This window comes from Nannobrachium achirus, assembly GCF_963921795.1.
Source record: "Nannobrachium achirus genome assembly, chromosome: 22".
Taxonomy (NCBI): Eukaryota; Metazoa; Chordata; class Actinopteri; order Myctophiformes; family Myctophidae; genus Nannobrachium; species Nannobrachium achirus.
In genome coordinates, this window is record NC_137829.1 from 46,272,691 (window position 1) to 46,290,262 (window position 17,572).

At 41.9% G+C, this 17,572-nt stretch overlaps 1 protein-coding gene across 1 annotated transcript in view; it reads right to left on the minus strand.

Moving 5' to 3' along the window:
• The window catches only part of dars1 (aspartyl-tRNA synthetase 1), an 81,231-nt gene that overhangs the window by 30,698 nt on the left and 32,961 nt on the right, over positions 1–17,572 (minus strand). The window contains exons 7-9 of the mRNA XM_080752922.1: positions 16,166–16,175; positions 12,145–12,225; positions 6,059–6,118 (exon numbers count right to left, since the gene is read on the minus strand). Of these exons, the coding sequence (XP_080609048.1) occupies positions 6,059–6,118; positions 12,145–12,225; positions 16,166–16,175 (151 nt within the window). The remainder of the gene's footprint in view (positions 1–6,058; positions 6,119–12,144; positions 12,226–16,165; positions 16,176–17,572) is intronic.

Consider the following 17,572-nt stretch of genomic DNA (forward strand, 5'->3'; position numbering starts at 1 on the left):
ATATGTACAAAACACATCAAATGGATGTCACAAGAAAACCTCATGTCAGTTTCAAGCTTGCAGATGTGTTATTGTTGATACTTTTGTGTGAGGCTGTAGTATGGTCAAGTAGAGTGTTAAATTTACAATAGGTCAAAACATGGAGATGGAGAGATGTTTCTGGCCCGCCAGTAACGCGGGCAAGAACCAAAATAACACAGAGGCGTTCCCAGCTTGGGAACGCAACGTACAGTACAGGCTTAACAGGTCTAAATGGGTTTTAAATAGAGCAGTTTAAAAAGTGTTTAAACCGTTCCTCTTTTTCTGTCCCCGTGGTACCCCGTCTGCACATCACAAGGCACACACACATTACAACACGACTCGCATGGCGCCCAGCCCCGTTGACAGACTTAGAGGTTACATAACTGGAAAGCACTTCCTGTTTATTACAGTTTGGGTGTGAACTAAGGTGGCATTATATTATTAGCGGGTAGTAGTAGTAGTTGTGGGTACGTGTCCTCGCTTCTCCTTTTGACGTGTCCCCGTGGAGATAAGGGGCAGAACAGAACATCACAGACCGTGACTTGCATCATCACATTGTTTTTTTTTTTTTGGTTGGTTGGTTGGTTGGTTGGTTGGATGGATGGTGGCTTGAGGTTTTGGTAGTTATAACTGCCACGATATCATGGTTTCACACTTCCAACTGAAGTTTCCAACACAAACACACACACACCCATCAGAGCTCGGCGGGCTTTAGTGAACACAGACGTCCGAAGTTACGCCAAATAGAACATTTGAACAGGAATATATATATATATATATATATATATATATATATATATATATATATATATTGTTTGCTTGTTTTATTTCCATTCTGAAAACAAGACACTTGTGAGCTCTTGTACAAGCTCACAAGAGCTTGTAGATCGGACCTTTTCAGGCCGCGACCCCCAAAAGAATCATATTTTAATTGGGGACCCCCCCCCCACCCTGATGAGCACCAAGAGAAGAGAGGCATTACATTTTGTATGACACGGTCCTATTGTGAAAATAGCAGATCTACATGCTCACGCCTCGCAACGCATTGGACAATGTTACATGTTACAAAGGTATTAAAAGTCCTTTAATTGTCACTTTATAAATGTGCAGATACCGTCTATACACTTATACAGCATGTTCTTTTTTTTTTATAACTTTTTTACTGTTGAGTGAGAAAACAGTGTTTCAAATTAATCAAATCATCTGTAGACCCCCCCCCCCCCAAAATAATTTGTGGACCCCCCCTTGGGGTCCCGTCCCACAGGTTGAGAACCAGTAGTTTATAAGAAGCCATTCATTACTGAAGGTCTTTTATGGCTCCCTGTGAGGATGAGAGACGCCTGCCTGCCAAGCCGCCCGTCTCGTCTGCCTGCAGGGGTGTCACACTGGGGGGGAAACTGAGTTACCAGGGCCCAAGGTGGAGGGGCCTTCATTATTTTATACTTTAGATATTGAAAAATAGCAGATCTACAAGCTCACAGCGCGGCACTCGAGATCTGCTATTTTTGAAAAGATGCGAAAATGTGTGCAAATATGTATTTTTTTTTTTTTTGTTGCAAAAAACTAAACTAAAATGTTGCTTCTGGGGGTCCCTGGAACGAATTATTTTGAGATGGGGGTCCGTGGCCAAATACATATCATTTTGAGGGTCCTTCACATGAAAGGTTTTGAGCACCACTGACATAACATAAGTTAAAAAAAGAAAGAAAAGACATTTACAGAATCGTGTCAAAAATATTCAAAGATCTGCACAAATTTTCACGATAAAAAAAAAAAATAGCAGATCTACAAGCTCGCAGCGTGGCACTCGGTGCCGCGCTGTGAGCTTGTATATCTGCTATTTTTCAATGGTTAAAGCACAAAATAATGCATAATAATGCATTCCCATTCATGGGGGCCCCACAGTGAATCCTTGTACCCAGGGCCCAGAATTTGGTGTGACACCCCTGTCTGCCTGTGAGAAGCACTTCACAGCTCCACGGAGCTCTGAGGTGCAGAGTGCAGACAGAGCTGATGATAACAGGCTCCAAGTCCAAGAGCTCAAAGGGCAAAGTGTTGTAGAAACAGGTGGGTTTTTTTCTTTTTACCCAGCGCAGAGCTGCTGCAGCTTCCTGTCATCATCCCCCGTGTGACAAACTTAACATGGTTCACACCAGTGAGACCCTATAGTTCACAAAAGCCCCTTTTCCACTGCAGTTTTAGCACCACACCACACCACACTACACCACACCACACCGCACCACATCAAAATATCTACATTTTCCATTACACAAAAGTACCCCGACCGGTAAGAAACAAATTGACCCTTTTAACTGTGATTATGATACGATATAAATTTGTATTACAACTATTCTAAATTATAATACACTATAATGGATTATAACTGTGATTATAATACACTATAAAGTATGAATCATTATTATGATAATTATAATACACTATAATAGATTATAATAGTATCCTGGTGGTCTAAATGAAAAGTCAGTGAGTGATCAGTCATTATGAAGTGTTTGGCCCTGTTTGGCCTAGCTCAGACCTACTCTAGATTGGATACTTTTTAGTACCACGTTTAGTACCACTTTCACACCACTCTACCCAGGTCCTTGTAGTGGAAAACCTGTCACAAGTGGGCGGTGTGGTGTGGAGGTGGAGTGGTGTGGTGTTGGGCCAGTGGAAAAGGGGCTTATAGGTGCTGCAAGCAGTGTCGATTTAACAGTGGATTTTGGTTTAGTTTTAATCATAGACTTTTGAACCAGTAAGACTCACTAATCGGGAGATAAGCGACTGTCACGTCGCATACACAAACTTTAGAAGGCAGTCGTAGCCAATCAGGAGGGAATATGGGAAATGGGAGAGATCCATGTTTTAGGTGTCCAAAATGTGTTTGAAAAGAATCGGCCTGATGGTGGCGCTAAATGGGACAGATTCACGTTGGTGACATGACTCTAGACATACTGTGTACCACTTTGCGTGTTTTTAGGGCAAAATCTGTAGGAGCCGTGTCCAAAAATGTGTTTGCAAAAATCGTCCTGATGGTGGCGCTAAATGGGACAGATCCACATTGGTGACATGACTCTAGACATACTGTGTACCACTTTGCGTGATTTGAGGGGTGGAGGTTGTGGTTTGGCGACCAAGGAGTGTGTGTGTGCAAAGTTTGGCATGGATAGGGGCAACAGTGGCGGAGATATGAGTAGGGCAAAAGTGTGACGTGACGTGACGTGACGTAGCTTCTGCCAAGATTTTTTTTAGTGTTTTTACCTTATTTTCGAGGCCATATGTAATCAGATTACTTCCGGTAACGGCCGGCGATTCTTCTTTTCTTTCACCCGGAAAAGAAAGTTTATAACCGTGGCCATCCGTTCTTTTGTTAAGGTCCGTAAAAAGGGCTTGTTTTGACCAAGAACGCGTTCTGGAGATGGTAGACTTTTTATATGATATTGACCACTTTTGCGGAGGACTTCTCCCAGAGGGTTAGGGTTAGGGTTCTAATTTAACTTCTCTCCTGATTGGATTAAACCAGTAAGACTCCCTAATCGGGAGATAAGCGACCGTTGGTCGCTTATCTCCATAAATAGGCCAAAAAGTAGTTTGTGCCAAATCGTCCTGATGGTGGCGTTAGATGGGACAGATGCGTTGTGATTACATGACTGTAGAGATACTGTGTACTGGTGTGCATGATTTTAGGGCCAAATCTGTAGGAGCAGGGTGACTGTAGAGATACTGTGTAGTGGTTTGTGTGATTTTAGGGCAAATTCTGTAGGAGCAGTGTCCAAAAATGTGTTTTTTAAAAATCAGCCAGATGGTGGCGCTAGATGGGACAGATGCATTTTGATGACATGACTGTGTAGTTATGAACAATAGCTAATGTATACAATTGAAAGTGAAAGAGATGACCTTTTTAACATTCCAGCATTTACAAAAGCAGTTTCTGTTAGCTAAAGGGTGGGCATCTGTATTTATGGTTGCTAATATGTGGCTATTGTTCTGAGGTTTCAGCAATGATCACCTGACACTCCAGAGTTTCAGCGTCTTCAAATCTTGTGTGTTGTCTTCATTGAGTTTGGGAGAAATGCCAATACTAGCATGCAAGATGCAAGCTCTCCTGCTAAAAGTAGACACACCCACAGGCAGATCTTGATAGTGGACCCAGGTCTGTTTATTTAAGCATGGAGGCTCATCCTTCCTGGACTCCCTGGTGTGAAGGGGTGTGTGTGTGTGTGTGTGTGTGTGTGTGTGTGTGTGTGTGTGTGTGTGTGTGTGTGTGCGTGTGTGTGTGTGTGTGTGTGTGTGTGTGTGTGTGTGTGTGTGTGTGTGTGTGTGTGTGTGTGTGTGTGTGAGAGAGAGAGGACAGTGGCAACATTCCTTGCCACTTGGCAGGTCACACATTATGTTTGAGAGAGAGAGAGAGAGTGTGTGTGTGTGTGTGTGTGTGTGTGTGTGTGTGTGTGTGTGTGTGTGTGTGTGTGTGTGTGACACAGAGAGAGCAGCCCCGTTGGGGTGGTCATTTGGTCATTTTTGCACATTTGGTAATTTTTTACACCTGGGGGTCCCCCAGGGACCTGGGGGTCCCCGAAACTCCGGGGGTCCTTGGAGGTTGTAGTTTGGCAGGCAAGGAGTGTGTGTGCAAAATCTGGCATGGATCGGGGCAACGGTTGCAGAGATATGAGCAGGGCAAAAGTGTGACGTGTGACGTGTGACAGAGGGAGTGACGGAGGGAGTGACGGAGGGAGTGACGGAGGGACAGCCGGTGGAGGTTTGGATAGTGTGCAAGTAACTGCGACCTACGGTCGCAATTAGTATCCTGACTTGAAAATATATATTTCTGTTTAGTAAAGAGCTGGAGAGATAGGGAGATTAGGGCTGTCACCATTATGACATTTTACATGACGATTAATTGTCACTCAAATAATTGCGATTAACGATTTAATTGTGTTTTTGTCGTTGACAATTACATTTCTGTTTGGCTTTTAGGCTTTGAAGTTGCACATGGTAGATATGACACACAACCTAAATATACAAAGACATATTTGACAACTTTATACTTAAAAAAGAACATTGATAGTGGAAATAGCCGATCTACAAGCTCACAACGCGTCGCTTTCGCGGCGCGTTGTGAGCTTGTAGATCTGCTATTTCCACTATGTCTTACTAAATATCAGAACATTTTTCAACATGTTAACGATTATGACGATTATGAAAAATAATCGCGATTATGTCAAATAATTGCGATTAGAAGATTATGTAATAATTGTGACAGCCCTAAGGGAGAATCCTGTTTACTGAACAAGCACTCGATAGCAATGATTACTATCAGAATATAGAGACATTTAACACTTATTTTTTTTAAATACCTCCATAAACATTTAGCTCCTCTCGGCCTTAAACCACATACTTCTGACGCTTCCCCCAGAAGCCACAGAGTAGATCATTGTCTATGCATATTAATTTCATTTTGAAGATTGAAAGATTTTGATATGACTGATGAACTTTATTCCAATTACCATATTTTTCTTTAAAAAGCTAGATGGGTTTTAATCAAAAGGAAATCAAGTTTGCCTTTCGGGGCAAAACTGATGTTATGCGGTTTCAAAAATATCTCAGCGTCGTCTTGATTTATCTTAGCCTGACAGTTAACAAGCCTCAAATATGAGCCCGTTCCTTTTTGTGGGATCAGATAAATCACAAGACAAGCACCCTGTAACACCGGATAATATTGTAATAACACCGTATAATATGAACTTTTCATAATGTGAACATAATAGGGATGGGACGCATTGAAAATGTCATATCACGATCTTTGGCAAAGACATTTGATACAGAGTGAAAGAAAGACTGTATCATGTACGTGTATTATAAGTACCCATTACCAATTATAGAGGGTACCGGATATGCATATCACGATAAATTCAATCTCCAAGTGTTTTACGATAAACGATAATATCGCTTATCGTCCCATCCCTAGAACATAATGAACATTTTGTCAGGTGTTTCAGAGCGTTATTTGTTCCTCCAGGAGAAGAATCTAGTATCTTACCCTGAGGTCAATCACCCTGTTGTCTAGCCTGGTGTCCTGGTTGACTGTGGCTCTGCCTTCCTGAAGGGAAAAGAAGAGAAAAACACAATTAAAATTCAATTCAAGTCAAGGACCTCAAAAATGTATATGACACGGAACCCCATCTGAAAAAGGTTTTTGACCTCCAGAAGAGCAGGTTTATGTAAAAAAATATCATAAGTATCTTCTTACCTATTATACATAAATATATACTGTGAAGTTTTTAATTATACTGACCTGTTGCACATAGAACACACTGTTAAGTTGTTTACAAAAAGTTACAGTACAGTAGCTACTACGGGGAAAGAATGCCATTGGTGCATAACATACACCAAACTTTATGCACATGTACAGCTGAGATACTTTTTCTCATTTTCTTTGCTCTTTTGCTTTTGAACTCTCTTTCCTAAGTCATTATTACTTGTTAATTTATCTTTAGATGTGTTGTGTTCTGTTGTTCTGCTTTATTTTATATATATCACTGCATTGTCTGTAAGGATGCCGAACAAAAACAAGTTTTACTCTTATGTACCTGTACAAAAGACGTAACAATAAAGTACAACCTTGAACCTTGAAACTTCTACAAAACCTGAATGGTTTTGGATAGTTCATGAAGGAAAAGGTTAAAGCCTCAATTCCTTCAAGTGGTTGGGCTGTACATAGAACAGCAAGAACCTAGGTTTAGAATGAGAATACCTAAATATCACAATTCTACATATTGTGACAATTGTTTAGGAACCACAGTGTGGGGGGCTCCTTTCATGCCGTTTCACAAATCACTGATTGGGACTTGGCCTAAAGAAACTAATAATAAAAAAAAAACGTTTTTTGCTTTAATACCTGAGGATGAAGGGATGGTTGAATCTTTATTTAATTTTCTTTTTCTTTTATTGTCTTTATTGATAGCTCAGTGGAGAGAGACAGGGAACAAGTAGAGAGCGTATGGAATGTAGCGTGCAGCAAAAAGGTCTGGCCCAGCCCGGGATTTGAACCAGGAGAGTGGCGTCACGCTTTGAACTCGCCGCAGACCGGAAGTGACTTCGCATGGCGTCCTAGCGAGCCTCTTCCCCGTCAGCCCCATTCTAGCCAAGTCATTAATTCGCTGGTAAGTAGACCAAATCACGTCTTTTTCACCATGATGAAATGAATGGGGGCGGACGGGGCAGAGGCTCGCTAAGAATGAGAACAGGCTCCAGTAAGCTAGGCTAAGTTAGCTTAACCATAGAGTAAATAGGCTTTCCACGCTTACTATGGGAGTCGACGTAAGTGACGTAACTCTCTCTGTCAATGGGTCTGATCCACCCTAACCACTGGGATATTGTTATTGGTCAGAGCTTATATCCACCCTAACCACTGGGATATTGTTATTGGTCAGAGCTTATCCGGGAGGCTCTCTCCATTCCGACATGTCGCCACTCCGAAATGGACTTCTTATTGTCGGAGTGGCGACACTCCCATGGGGGTTCGGTTTAGGGTTGGGGTAGAGATAGGGACAGTGTCGGAATGGAGACATGTCGGAGTGGAGAGATGCACCCCTTATCACTGGGATATTGTTATTGGTCAGAGCTTATGCACACAAACCACTGAGATATTAGCCACCCCTAATAAAACCATTTAAACCCCCCTTGTAGACAAAATAATGATTTCTTTTTTGCAGATATACACGTAGCACTGTCATGCAAGCTTGTAGAATTGATATTTTTTAATAATAATTGCCTATAATGACAGGCCCAAAAAGGGACGCCAGGGTGTAACTCCACACTAAGGATTTTGCGGTGTACCCTGTGATGCAGCATTTGCATAATGCGTATGTCCCAGCATCACGCTTTCCTTCAAACAAGACCGTTAGCGGTCACTTTAGTTCTTGATTATCTTATCGTGGCACATTAATGTCACAGGGCCAGCAAGATGAGGAACTTCTCACAACTTCTCACATGCCAACAGCATCCTGTTTTAGCCCTGTATCATCACGCAGTGAGAACCGATTAATGATTGGTTAGCATGGAACACCACAGTTGTAATAAATAACCTGCAACCACAAGTGTCCGGAGCCCCATTCTTATAGGCAGCAGGTAACCGGTAGAGAGCCTTCGATGAATTGAGTACAATTCATATGGAACAAGCCATATGCCTTTAAAATCCTCTTAGCAGACCTTGTATTGAACTGTACTTTCCTGTGCTTTTTTAGCAAACTGCTAATAATGATTTAATTCATTCAATCAATGAACCCTCGCTAAAAACGGCTAAAGCAACTCGTCCTAGACAATTAGCCCTCCTGGCCCCCAAACTGTAGAATAAACTCCCTGTCGAACTTAGAACTACAGAATCACTCCCTAGCTTCCGCCGTGGACTGAACACTCACCTCTTCAGACTCCACCTAAACCTATAGTACTACTGTAACACTCCCTCGGTGACCACACATGAAGCTAGATAGCATTTTTAGGTTTAGAAAAGTTTTGTACTGCTTAGGTACGTGGTCTACCTATGTTATTGTTTTTCTAGATTGATATTCATATGCATTTGTTGTATTGTTGTTAATGTATTTACATATTAGCTTGCTTATTATATTGATGTATTACCTGCTTATTGTAAGTCGCTTTGGATTAAAAGCGTCTGCTGAATGCCTAAATTGTAAATTGTAATCAATCAAAAGCTCAACGCCTCTGGTTCATCACTATGTGCCAAAGTGTCTCTCAGCAAGACACTCAACGCTCAATCCAGCTGCGGGGGGAATGCAAAAAAGTTACCCTACCCGCCGCCGTAGGACAATACAATATTCCTTTTCTTTTTCATTTCTCTTCCTGCCATGTCCGTGTCACTCGGGGTCACCAAACCCAGTGAGTGTTTAAGGCCCAGCGGAGACAGCTGAGGAACTGTGACTTGTTTATGCAGTAAGCCAATCCATGCAGCTGCAAAGCTGCACTGGACCCCAGGTGTTTTCTGTTTTGGAGCGGGGGGGAGGGGGGATTCGGCCCCGTCTGTCACGCCACGTGCTACCCATCTATGCTCCTCTTGCACCTGCTGTGAGGGTCGGGCCAGTCGGGAGGGAGGCAGGCACTTTCCCACCCCGTCTTTCTTTCAGTCCGTCCGGCAGTCCCACCGTTTGCCTGCCTCTGTCCTCCTCATGTCTCCCTGCCAGTGTTGATTTTGTCGACTAAAACTATGACGAAAAATGTTTGTCGACTGCAGGTTTTTTTTCACTGACGAAAACTAAATAAAAAACAAAGCTGTGATGACTAAAACTAAGACTAAATATATTGATAATTTCGTCAACAAAATAAAAACTAGACTAAAACATTAGGGAGGGACCATAGTGCTGAAGTAAGTTATTTTATGTTTGGTTGCTCTCGAGTATTGCGTGCTGAAAATAGCAGATCTACAAGCTCACAATGCGTCACACTTGTAGATCGGCTATTTTCAGCACGCAACCAAGTGTAAAATCAGTCATTACGATGCCATCAAGGCCTGCCAAAATACATTTTAGTTGACTAAATCAACTGCAGATTTAGTCGCCAAAAATCATATGATATTTAGTCGACTAAAATTTGACTAAAACTAAAACTTTTCAGGTGACTAAATTATGACTAAAACTAAATGACATTTTATTCAAAAGACTACGACTAAAACTACATCAAAATTTGGTGTCAAAACAACACAACACTGCTCTCTGCGTGAGACAGAGTGAGCAGGATGTGCCTGCTCTATTAGCTCAGCGCACAACGGGACCGCTGGGAAGAGTGTGACCTCACTCACCGCCTCCCCTGGAAGCTCCATGAAACATTTACCGTTCCGGCTGAGTTATTCCACTGTGTTCCTTTATTGTCGCCTCGCTCCCGAGTTGCAGCCACGCGGGTTTTAGCTTCCGCTGACCCTGGCCTGTACTCTGTACGCTACAGTGGACATTAACCCATTTTGGATTATTGACAGCTTTAACTATTGAAAAATAGCAGATATACAAGCTCACAGCGCGGCACCGAGTGCCGCGCTGCAAGCTTGTAGATCTGCTATTTTTGAAAAATCATATGATTTTTCTTTGCAAGTCTTTGAATATATCTATTTAAAAGCGAACATTTGTAACTCAAATATTCGCTTCAGGGTGGTCCCTGGAACAACATATTTTGAGATGGGGGTCCGTGGCTAAATGCCTGTAATTTTGGGGGTCCTTGACATGAAAAAGTTTGAGAACCACTGATTTAGAGGAAGGATTTAGAAGTCGGGTCAAAGATATTCAAAGACTTGCACACATTTTCACGATTTTTCAAAAATAGCAGATCTACAAGCTCGCAGCGCGGCACTCAGTGCCGCGCTGTGAGCTTGTATATCTGCTATTTTTCTAAAGTTAAAGCATACTATAATGGTTAAAGTGGTTCAAATCTAACACGACTCGGGCGCGTTCCAGGTATTTGAGAGTTAAACTGTTCCGTGTTTTTTTTGCCACACCATTATCAATGCTTCCTCGTTATTGTCGTGACAGTTGAATGTTGCATTGTGTTGAGTTAATATGGCAGTAAATATGGCATAATGGCTATACAGTTTAATGGATATTGTATTATTATTTTTTTGACTAGGGTAGTAGTAGGGTGCGGGGAATGCCCATAAGAATGCCGTCTTGTGTTATTTAATTCAGTGAGTTTACAGATACGATTTTTTGGTTATGCTACCGTTAGACTGATGATAGCAATCTAAAAACTTAAACCAAGAAAATATTTCTATGCATTTGATGCATTACCTTGCTTACTGTAAATCACTCTGGATTAAGAGTGTCTGCTAAATGAATTGAAAATTGAAAATCTGTGCACATCTTTGATATATGTATATTCTTTTAAAGCGAACATTTTAACGCAACGTTTTGCTCCTGGGGGTCCCCGGAAACAACATATTTTCAGACGGGGGACCGTGTCTAAATACTTATCATTCTGGGGGTCCTTGACATGAAGCACTGACATACTGTAGCAACATAAGGGGGCGCACTTGTGGCCTCTAATATTTGACAATTTGGCCAATGTTTAATTTGTCATTTTAGAGGTATTAAAACGTCGTTAAATTGTTACTTTAGAAATGTGCATAAACCCTCTATACAACTTAAACTTTATGTTGGTTTGTTTACTGATGAGAGAGAAAACAATGTTGCACATTAAAGGAGTGGCGACACCGGCCGAAATTTAACATTATGATGCAGTAGGTCACGTGGTCTTTCTCCAAACAGTCTGAAAAGGAGGCGGGCCGTATCAGTTAGTAGTGAATGTATACTTTGTCCGTCGTGCGGTGCCGCGCAATGTATACTTCGTCCGTCGTGCGGTGCCGCGCACAACGTGATGCCTTGTTGTTAGCGTGTAGCCCGGCTAGCGCTGCACCGCACGGCTATTTGCGAGAGCCATTGTGTGTGTACACACACACACACACGCGCGTGAAAGCACACACACAGAGTGTATGAGCCACGGACCTCCTCTGCGGAGGTCGGAGGAGGAGATCGCTGGACCCTCGTTCTACGCTTGCTCCGGTGTCCCGGGTGCTCCAGTCAGGTTTAGGGCAAGAGACAGCAGGGTATGGCCGACAAAACCGTCTCATAGACGGGGAGAAGCGTGTTGACCCTCGTAACTAATCTCTGACACCTTTTTTGAAGAAGACATGTACTTTTTTATCGGTCTAACCATTGATTTTATAGCTAATGCTATATAATTTTTACCCCTAGAACTGATAGTTTTAAAGTTGGTTTAGAAAGTCGGAAACACACCTCGGACAGCTTTTGTTGGGTCCGTTTCACGAGATAATGATATGGATGCTCGACTCCGCCCCTCCCCCCATATTAGCCCAATCAAATTAATGTATTGCCGTTACTGTACAGAAAGTACTACTTTCAGTACAGTAACTACAATCCATTAATTTGATTGGGTAATTTAACATGGGGGTACATGACATCATTAAAAAAATTGGCTAATTTGATAGCAATAATTAGCTGTTTTGGCCGTGTCACCAGACCTTTAAGTTAATCATCTGGGGACCCCCACCAAAATGATCTGGGGACCCCCACAGGTGGAGAAGCCCTGCTTGCACACCACTGGTCTCACCTCGTCGCCCTCCCCCTCGGGCCTGACGGCGTCCTCCAGCTGCAGGGGCAGTCGGGCCTCCGCCTGGCTGATCACAAAGATCTGATAGGAAGAGGAGACACAGACACACAGGAGGGTCAATTAACCCATTTAGGGCCTAGGATTATTGACTGCTTTAACTATTGAAAAATAGCAGATATACAAGCTCACAGCGCGGCACCGAGTGCCGCGCTGTGAGCTTGTAGATCTGCTATTTTTGAAAAATCATGATTTTTCTTTGCAAGTCTTTGAATATATCTATTTAAAAGCGATTATTTGTAACTCAAATATTTGCTTCTGGGGGGTCCCTGGAACAACATATTTTGAGTGGAGGTCCGTGGCTAAATACCTGTAATTTTGGGGGTCCTTGACATGAAAAAAGTTTGAGAACCACTGATTTAGAGGAAGGATTTAGAAGTCGGGTCAAAGATCGGGTCAAAGATATTCAAAGACTTGCACACATTTTCCAGTTTTTTCAAAAATAGCAGATCTACAAGCTCGCAGCGCGGCACTCGGTGCCGCGCTGTGAGCTTGTATATCTGCTATTTTTCTAAGGTTAAAGCATACAATAATGGTTAAAGTGGTTAAAATCTAACGCGACTCGGGCGCGTTCCAGGTATTTGAGAGTTAACACTTCGCCAGCCGAAATAGAATGGCTTGTTGGTAGATTAGCCGTGACATTTCTATTATTATATTATGATCTGAACAGCATTCATTTTACAAGACCTTCAGCGCAATAGCATGTAGTCTTCATCCCCCATAACCATCAGGCGATCCTCGTTGTATTCTCACCACAGTCCCCAGCGAAATTCCTCAGTCTGCATTGGCTTAAGAGTGGCGGTTTCGGCCGAGGCATCTTCTCCCCGTGCGTTTCGCGTGCGCGACCCGTTCACGTAAATGTGGGCTCAAATGATCCAAGTATGACTCTACAGTCGATATGAACATTTCCGCTAGCTTAGCCCCCAGCACTCCAGCTATGCTAATGCTAATGTCTAAACAGAAAATGGATGGGAGCTGGGAAGCTATAGCAGGGAAAGGACCTGACGTCACTTCCGCTTCATGTCAGAGGAGCCATGTGCTATCGATGGACGAGCGGTGACTAGGGAAGGTTAGACGATCGCCGATTTTCGGATATCATTTATTTCATTTTTAATGACCCAGTACGGTAAATTACGGCGCGGCTGAGACTCCTTGCTCAGATGTCGGGTATAAAAAGGTTTTAATATGGGCATCTCCATACGGCTGTCAAAGTGTTAACGGTCAAAGAGCTGGAACGCGCCCGAGTCGTGTTAAGATTTTAACCCCTTTAACCATTATTTTATGCTTTAACTTTTGAAAAATAGCAGATATACAAGCTCACAGCGCGGCACCGAGTGCCGCGCTGCGAGCTTGTAGATCTGCTATTTTTGAAAAAACTTAAAAAATGTGTGCAAGTCTTTGAATATCTTTAACCCGATCTTTGACCCGACTTCTAAAATCCTTCCTCTGAATCAGCTGTTCTCAAACTTTTTCCATGTCAAGGACCCCCAAAATTACATGTATTTGGCCGTGGACCCCCCCATCTCAAAATATGTTGTTCCGGGGACCACCCAGAAGCAAATATTTGAGTTACAAATGTTTCGCTTTTAAATAGATCTATTCAAAGACTTGCAATGACAAATCATGATTTTTCAAAAGCAGATCTACAAGCTCGCAGCGCGGCTTGTATATCTGCTATTTTTCAATAGTTAAAGCATTAAATAATTCAAGGCCTAAATGGCTTAAAGGGATATTTCACTTTCAAAAAAAACTTTTGGTAATTTTATCATCTAAGGCTTTTATGAACACCCTGAACAGTTTTTAATTAGCTTGATTGAATATTTAGATATTTGATGTAAATGTTACCAGGCCCTCCAGGCCCAGGGCCTCTCCCCCCACACACACCCATTGTAACTTCAAACTTCATTTTAACCATGATAGATTTATTAAAAACACACATTATTTTTTTCTGGTGACTCATACTACCCTCCTAATATGTGAGCAGGCCGTGTTTTTTCGATAACATTTTTCATTTATTTTTAATATGTATCTTTTTTTATTTCATTTTTTAAATTTTTCCAAATAATTATTACAAATAAATGAAAAAAGTTATCGTAAAAACACGGCCTGCTCACGTATTAGGAAGGTAAAATTAGTCTCCAGAAAAAATAATGGGTGTTGTAATGAATCTATCATGGTTAAAATGGAGTTTGAAGTTACAATGGGTGTGTATGTGGAGAGAGGCCCTACCACTGCTCCCTGTTGAAAGTGGAATATCCCTTTAACAGTCACTCAGGGCGAAAACCCAAGGTTCCGTACATTGGACACATGTTTAGAAGAGTGGAAAGTACCTTGGATTTTACAAATAAAGAAAAGTGGGCTCGACAGCAAAAGTGAAAGAAAACAGGTGTGAAACTGAAAGTCTCACGCACGAAAAAGCATATGTCTCACTTACGTACGTGCCAACTGTGGGTGGGTGGGACTGGGTGGCAGAGGTGGAAAAAGTACTCGCATTTTGTACTTAAGAGTATCAATACTGCACAGTAGATGTACTCCGTTAAAGTTAATGTCCAGAATTCAAAATGTGCTTGAGTAAAAGCATGAAAGTATTGGCATCAAAATGTACTTAAAGTACCAAAATTAAAAGTACTAATGTTTGAAAATAGCAGATCTACAAGCTCACAACACGTCGCAACGCATTGTGAGCTTGTAGATCTTCTATTTTCAAACAGCCAAAGTATAAAATAGGGCTAAAGTGGGTTAATGTGTGTTTTATAATATTATAATTTACACCTGCAAAGTAACAAAGAACTAAAGTTTTCAAATAAATGTAGTGGAGTAAAAGTACAATATTTGAATCCAAGATGTAGTGGAGTAGAAGTAAAAGTATTGGAAATTGGAAATACTCAAGTAAAGTACAAATACCTCAAAAGTGTACTTAAGTACAGTACTTAAGTAAATGTACTTAGTTACTTTACACCACTGATGGGTGGGCGTGTGGTTGCATCATATGTGCGTGTGCGGTGGTGGGGTGTGTACCTGCCGTCTCTATAAAAACGCTATATTATGAATCATGTCTATGGGGGAGCAACGTGGGAAATATTCTTAATGGGAGGCGCGTTTTCAAAATGGGGCGGTTGGGTTGGGGGCGGCGCACTTGTGGCAACATCTCCGGTGTGATATGAAGTATGTGTTGTTAACCAATTAAATATTCATTCATGTCACCTCCTCCCCAGCTGTTGCACCCAAAAGTATTGTTTAACCCATTTAGGCCTAAAATTATTGAATGCTTTAACCGAGTGAGGCACTGTGAGCTTGTAGATCTGGGAACTAAATATTTTGAGACTATGGTCTCAACTTTGGAGATTTTGGTTCTGTGGCCAAATACTTATCATTTTGGGGGGTCCTTCACATGAAAAAGTTTGAGCATCACTGACATAGAAACATAAGTTTTTTCAAAAAAGCTTAGAAGGATTTACAAGACACTTGTAATCAGGTAAAAATATTCAAAGACGTGCACACATTTTCGGGAGCGTTTCGCTGTTTCTACGTGTCATTTTTTCAACACCCAAGCCTAACCCTTGCTTACCCTAACCTCCACGGGGTGAGTCGCTAACCCTCGCGACGCTCCGTTGTCGAAATGATGGTCGTTTGAAAGAGCGAGATTTCCCCCACATTTTCACAATCTTTCAAAAATAGCAGATCTACAAGCTCGCAGCGCGGCACTCGGTGCCGCACTGTGAGCTTGTATATCTGCTATTTTTCAATAGCTAAAGCATAGAATAATGGTTAAAGTGTTCAGGCCTAAACGGCTTAATCGTGACGAGGCATCATTATTTCAGGGGGAGATATTCGCACGTCCACTTGAGATGCAGGTGCGTTGGGACAGTGACAAATGAGCCAATCATCACGAAACAGAAAAACATGAATTAAAGCGCTGCACTCTGATCTTGCTCTGCGGCTCAACAGTTTTGTTCAAACTGACCGTGACGTTTCTGTCCAGAGGGATGTTCACCTGAAGAGTATTTATACTCTAGGGCTGTCACCATTATGACATTTTACATGACGATTAATTGTCACTCAAACAATTGCGATTAACAATTTAATTGTGTTTTTGTCGTTGACAATTACATTTCTGTTTGGCTTGCAGGCTTTGAAGTTGCACATGGCAGATATGACACGTAACCTAAATATACAAAGAAATGAAAACAAACATATTTGACAACTTTAGACTTTAAAAAAGAACATTGATAGTGGAAATGGCCGATCTACGAGCTTGTAGATCTGCTATTTCCACTATTTTTTAAATGTTTGAACATATATAAAAATGTTCAACATGTAAACGATTATGACGATTATCACAAAATAGTTGCGATTATGTCAATTAATTGCGATTAGACGATTATGTAATAATTGTGACAGCCCTACTTTACTCTTGACGAAGGGTCCAGAGGGACTGAAACGTCACGTCAGTTTGAATAAAACTGATGCCGCAGAGTAACAGCAGAGTGTGGGATTTTTGTTGAGGACTTTGTGTTCACGATTGCTTCACAGGAGAGAACCTTTGAAAGCCCCCGTATACAGTATATCGGACTCCGGTGGTGTGTAAAGAAAGATACATGTGCATATCATCGTGGGACAGGTGAGTAGTGACTGCGGTTACGAGGTTGAAACCATTGAAACCGGTCCCTGGCACAAAACATTTTCAGATGGGGGTTCAGTACCAATATCTATTTATTGGGCAGTCCTTGGCACTAAAAAGTTACCGATTTAGAAGGCATTTGTAGAATCGGCTTCAGGTCTATAATGGGTTATAGCAAGGGTCTTCAACAGGGGGTCCGGGACCCCTAGGGGGTCCCCAGAGTTACTACAGGGGGTTCTCCAAATCTTTGTGTGATAGAAACTTTTTTTTTTCCTCCATTTTTATATTAACCACTTGAACCATATAGTGTCCATGCAGAGAGAACTTGAGCCAAAAATAGCAGATCTACAAGCTCACAACGCCTCGCGCTGCGAGGCGTTGTGAGCTTGTAGATCGGCTATTTTCGGCAAACAGGTTTGGTTTAGAGGGAAAAAGAGCAGACTAAGTACAGAGTGAAAGTTCAAGTTTACTTGTATTGAGGCTTCAAGTGGTCAAATATCTGAAAACACAAATTGACACGAAACCAAAACACAATGATGATCGTGCTGTCAAACAATGAAACTATATGGAATCTTGAAAAGGTTGTGGGGGGTCCCTGCTTCATCTCTCTCTCTCTCAACTAAGGGGTCCTTGGCCTGAAACGTTGAAGACCCCTGGGTTATAGATCTGCTATTTGGGGCCAAATTCAGTCTGAATCGGGCTTCAGTCAGGCCCCTCAGCTCTCTCTCTCTCCCTCTCTCTCACCCTCTC